Here is a 6,000-nt window from a genome sequence, read left to right on the forward strand (position 1 = left end):
AGGAAGTTGCTCTCAGTGTCTTTTTCAGAGGTTTTTGTGTCATTTCCTTCAGTGATTCTTGGTGTAGCGCCCCCCACAGGCGAGGAGGGGACCCGGTTGCTCAACGGGTTTGGATTATTTGACTCGGTGTGAAAGAGAAGCACAGCAGCTGAAAATGTAGCAAATGTTTAAATTTTGGCCCCAAATCGAACCGAGTCTATTGGACTATGAGCTGTGAAAACTGTCTGTTTGAATCTTTTTCATTTAGGTTTTTTTGCTGCTTTCTTCTTATTGATGTTCATTTGCCTATGCGTCTGATATATTTTACTTGTTTTACTTTGTTTTCAATAATTTTACATACATATACTAGCTGTACCATTAATTATCTAAGAGACTGGAGATATTTTCTTTATTTTTTACGCCTTTTTCCCTCTGAAGCTCATATAAAACACATTGGCTGTTTGTGGACCTAAATTAAACAGGAGACGGATTGTAGTGCAGACGGGGTTGAATGAAAAATAAACGAAGTGGAGCAGGTGAATGTAAAGGATGATGGTCCGTCTGTTCATCCTGTGGGGGCGAGGTTCCAAAGGAGCAGAAATCTGATGGGGTGACGATGTCGTCTGCACATCGTTATGATAAAACGCCACAAAGGAAATGTTTGGTGATGTGATGAAATTCAAAACATGTCTTAACATTTTCCACCCCAGATTGAGTTAAAAATAACAATTTTCAATCTTTATTTCTGTCCTTTCGTCTCTCGTCCATCCAGGAAGGGCAGCAGCTGATGAAGGAAAAGCCGGAGCTGAGCCCGGTGGTCCGGAAGAAGCTGGAGGAGATCCGGGAGTGCTGGCTGGACCTGGAGAGCACCACCCAGGCCAAAGCTCGCCAGCTGTTTGAGGCCAACAAGGCGGACCTGCTGGTTCAGAGCTATGAAAGCCTGGACCAGCGGCTGGGCCAGCTGGAGGGGCAGCTGGCCTATGTGGACCAGGGTCAGGACCTCACCACCGTCAACAAGCAGCTCAAGAAACTACAGGTACGTGGAAATTTATGGCTTCCTGCTGACCTTTAAACCAAAAATTATCTGCTTTCCATTAGTAGCTAAAGGGGTTTGTTTGTCAGATATTTTTCTAACGAATTAAAGAAAATTTCCTTTTAATTTTAGGGAACAGAGAAATTAAACACATTCTCAACATGATGTGGACCAGAGAAGGATGGTGCTACCTAAAACGTTAGCTGCACTAACCCTAGAGGACTCATTATAAACGTTAATTCTGCTATTGCTAAAGCAGAATAGCACAGTATTTAGTGGAAGCTAATGCTAAACCACTGTAACACAGTGTTTAGCTATAGCTAATGCTAAARCCCTDTAACACAGTGTTTAGCTATAGCTAATGCTAAACCACTGTAACACAGTGTTTAGCTATAGCTAATGCTAAATTGATAATATAGTATTATAGTCACTATATCTCATTACTTCTTAAAAGTAACTTGCCCAACACTAATATGTTCGTAGAAATGAAATGTTGACAGTGGATCTGTTTTTGTCATGCTTTGCACATTAAATCCCTTTTATTTGACCGTAACTTGTCATTCCTAAACTATGGATATATTTTTAAAGTCCTGTTGGTCAGATTTCTCCCACACTGGTTTTCTGGAGGCTTTTAAACAGAACTTCCTCTTTCTTTTCTTTATCTTTTCACCTGGCGTCTCCTACTCTGCTGCTTACAGCTTTCTTTGGCACGCCTGCCACTTGCACTGCTTTACACCATCTTAACTCCAAATCTAACTCCATTACCCAGAATCCATCCTGCCAAGTGGTACAGTAACCTTCATCACACCTCACGTCCATCAGCCATTTATCGTTTTGCTGATTTTTGGTCACATTTATTTTGCATTTTTAGGGAAAAGTGGAACAAAAATGGTACATTTCTGTTAAAATCATCCTACCGGTCCATTTTCCTCCCCTTCTTCCTCTCTGTCAGACCATGGAGACCCAGATGGAGGAGTGGTATAAGGAGGCGGGGCAGCTCCAGGTCCAGACGGCCTCCGTCCCGCAGCAGACGCAGATCCAGGGCTCGGTGGTGCAGCGGCAGGCCGCCGTGGAGACCAGGATGGCCCGACTCATCGAGCCGTTGAAGGAGAGGCGGCGCCTCCTTCTGGCGTCTAAGGAGATCCATCAAGTTGGGCGAGACTTGGAGGACGAGATTGTGAGTAGGATACACAGATCTTTAAGGACATGGGAACAAAATGAGGACTGCTGCTGCTTCACTGTGTGATTATATTGAGATAATTTCACATTATTATAAACATCAAACCTTTATCATGACCTTTTCTTTGTAATTTGAGTTTTCCCTATAATGTTCAATATTAAAGGTGACCTATTACGCTTTGTTGAACACGTTAGCATAGGTCTATGGCCTATACAAAACATGTTGACTTTTTTGTACAGAATCATTCTTACCATGAGATTTTATTCTGCTTAGTTCTGCCTTTTTTGAGCTTCTTTCATCAGAATGAGCTGTTTTAGGGCTTCTGTCACTTTAAATCCAAATGAGCTGCTGCTGGCCACACCCCCCAACTTACTATTTACAGATGCACAATTGTATAACCATAGGTCTTTGAAAAGCAGAAGTGGAGCCTCCCACACAAACAACAAGTTTGTGGTTCTGTGGTTTCAAGTGGTCTTTTCCAGGTCACTGTACCTTGTATTTGACTCCCCGGACTGCTAGCTAGTAGCTACATTAATGTTCCGTCTTGTGGAGTCATCACCTTTAAAAAGACTTTTAATTTTTTATCAGAATCACATCTTTTATGAGATTAACTAAATGTGTTACCGTTCGGTATAAGTTCGTGGGAAACTCCAATTTATTACTCTATTTTTCCTCACTTTTGATAATTATTGTAAAACGTCTATGGATTTTTGCATATGGTTTTTATCTTTATTTATTGTTATTCTACTTAAATGAAAAATAAATTAAAATTCCCTCCCTGGAAGTATTTTTATTAATTAGTTGACGGATTGTGCTTCTGGAACAGGCTCTGCTTGGGTTGCTAGGTAACGGGCGGAGTTCTACTGGGGTTGCTAGGTAACAAGCAGAATTCCACTGTGGTTGCTAGGTAACGGGCTGGGCTTCACTGGGGTTACTAGGTCATGACACAGCGCCTGCTGATTTGTGAATTTACACTCTGGAGGTTTTTTAAATGGCTCATTTTACAGACACCAAAAAACAAATTTATTTTAAAAAAATGGCTGCATGTTTTTTTTTTTTTAAACATTGTTTTTAGAAGCAGCTGAGACCCAAATGAAAGTATAAAAATGTGAATTTTGCATAAAAGTTTTCTTTTAACTTCTGTGTGACCTGTTTGTTTGTTTAGTTGTGGGTCCAGGAGCGCCTCCCTCTGGCCATGAGCCAGGAGCACGGCTCATCGCTGCAAGCCGTCCAGCAGCTCATGAAGAAGAACCAGGTAAAATAACAGCTTGTGTTGTTATTATTTTTGACTTTATAGAGCTTTTTGTCCTCCTGGATGCATCTGCATCAGAAAATATTTTAAAATCTTACTTTTTAATTAATACATATAATTTTTCGTAACATAATTTACTATCACTGAACTAGGCCAATCTATAGTGTAAACAATGAGCAAATACACATGTTGATATTTACAGTTATATGTTAATTGGAAGGTCGCAATAAATCAATTAATTGCATGATAAATTAACTCGATAATTTTTATTTGCATGATTTATCAATTTTTTCCTTCCATCCAAAAATTGGATAACAACATTTGAAGAATAATTTAGTTTATTTATTTTGGATATTTAAAATGTCTTCCAGTTCCAGTGATAAATGTTCATTTGACTTTAAAATTTATTGATCTTATTCTTGCATTATGCCATTACCATCATATTACTTGAAAATGATATCAATACAACAATACTATCGTTTTATCACAATAACTTTTGGGGCATTTTATCGTACATTATATGTTAGTCATAATGTACATGATTATTATTTTTCCACTGAATTTAACATTATTGTGCATAATTACAAAAAGCTGAAGAGAAACATATTTAATTGCAAAGCATGACTTATTTGGAGAGAGGAAGTCTTTTATTTTGAAGAATGCTTAACAGGATCTGGTTTGTCTTTAGTCTCTGTCTTGGCTTCTGTTGTTTTTCGGTTGCTAGGATACGAACAGCTGTTGCCGTTTGTTCAATAAAAACTGAACAGAAAATCTTCAGCAAAAACATCTGAGCCTCCATTCGCCACGTAACAGATATCGTTTGCTTAATTTCTGGGTCTAACTTTATACATTTCTTTCATGTTGAATTGATGTCAATGCTTCACAAACAGCACTGGTCTTTGGGAAGGGGATTCCTTTTGCTGTAACCTTTTTATCACACAAATAAACGTTCTGTTTTCCCTATGTATACATTTTCAAGCGAACAGTTTTCTGTGTGGCTGCAGACGCTCCAGAGGGAGCTGGAAGGCCACCGGAGCAGGATGGAAGACGTCCTGGAGAGGGCAGCCATCATCGCCACCATCAGGAGCCCAGAGGGCGGCTGCGTCAGGGCGGGCCACGACCAGCTGGCCCAGCTGTGGGCCCTGCTCTGGGCCGAGACGGAGCGCAGGCAGCTGGTTCTGGACGCCATGTACCAAGCCCAGCAGTACTACTTCGACACGGCCGAGGTCGAGGCCTGGCTGAGCGAGCAGGAGCTGCACATGATGAACGAGGAGAAGGGAAAGGTGCTTCGGCTTCGCTTTACTGGAATGCGAGTGTTTGAGAAGCTGCATTTCCATTGGCCATATGATTGCGTAATTTGACGTTTCAAAAATAAAGTCACGTAATGGATTAATGCCAGTTTGGAAAAAAACTTCAGTTTTTCGATGAGTTTTGCGGTTAGGATGAAGTGTTTTTTTTTTTTTGGCTGTATCAAAATTGGTTTAATTCGCAAAACTTCAATGGAAACATTTTTTTTGCTTCAAACGAGTCACATAATCAATAACCGATGTTGCCACTAGCTGCATTTTCATTAAAATTGCACAATTTGGAGTTTGGAAAATAAATGTCCTTAATGGAAATACGGCAATAAAACAAAACAAAGGAAACTAAAGTTTTTAGTAAAAATAGAAAAGGAAACAAAATTAGTGTATTGTAATGGAAACACTTTTTTGTGTCACATGATCACCAACAGGAAGTTACTACTGGGGGAAGCGACAAAGAAGACGACGACAGGAAATTGTTGGAGGATGATGACGCTACTTGTTTTAATGACTTACAGTGCGAATAAATTTTATTCACGTTTGATTTTAACTGCATTTCTTGGAAACATTAGCGACATTAGCGGAATATTAAAGTTTTGCACACATTTGTAATGATTGATCTTAGAACTGCAAAATTTAAAAACTAAATTTGCTTAATGGAAACGCACGAATTTAGAAAGAAATTCTTGATAAAAAAGTTTTGTAATTGATTTATTTCACATAAGTTCAATGGAAACAGTTTTTTTTGCATCACAAGAGTCACATGAGCAACAAACGGGTGTTACTACTGACGAAAACAATGAAGAAGACGATGACAGGAAGTAGTAGGAGGAGGATGGTGTGGCAGGTTTTTTAATGAACTATTATGTGGACAAACTTACTCGTGTGATTTTTAATTGCATTTCTTGTTTAATGGAAACACTGCAGCTGCGAAATTGTGTTCTTCAAGATTATCAGAATACAGATAAAGTTTTGCAACCATTTGTAAAGGAAACTCATCTTCCGTGATTAACTCTGTGTTTACTCTCCAGGACGAGCCGAGCACGCTGCAGCTGCTGAAGAAACATTTGCTGCTGGAGCAAACCATCGAGGATTATGCCGAGACCATCGGCCTGCTGTCGCAGCAATGCCGCCAGCTGCTGGAGATGGGGCATCCAGACAGGTGGGCTCAGAAACTCATAATCTGACAGATTATCTCCCATCACGACGTCCAAACGTTTAACCGCATGGTTACCGAAACTGAGGACAGAAAAAA

At 39.8% G+C, this 6,000-nt stretch overlaps 1 protein-coding gene across 1 annotated transcript in view; it reads left to right on the forward strand.

Annotated features, from left to right (window-relative positions):
* The window catches only part of sptbn4b (spectrin, beta, non-erythrocytic 4b), a 79,228-nt gene that overhangs the window by 54,415 nt on the left and 18,813 nt on the right, over positions 1-6,000 (forward strand). Inside the window, exons 26-30 of the mRNA XM_008426637.1 lie at positions 752-1,015; positions 1,965-2,189; positions 3,358-3,447; positions 4,449-4,727; positions 5,777-5,907. Coding sequence (XP_008424859.1) covers positions 752-1,015; positions 1,965-2,189; positions 3,358-3,447; positions 4,449-4,727; positions 5,777-5,907 — 989 coding nt within the window. The remainder of the gene's footprint in view (positions 1-751; positions 1,016-1,964; positions 2,190-3,357; positions 3,448-4,448; positions 4,728-5,776; positions 5,908-6,000) is intronic.

This window comes from Poecilia reticulata, linkage group LG13 (assembly GCF_000633615.1).
Source record: "Poecilia reticulata strain Guanapo linkage group LG13, Guppy_female_1.0+MT, whole genome shotgun sequence".
NCBI lineage: Eukaryota > Metazoa > Chordata > Actinopteri > Cyprinodontiformes > Poeciliidae > Poecilia > Poecilia reticulata.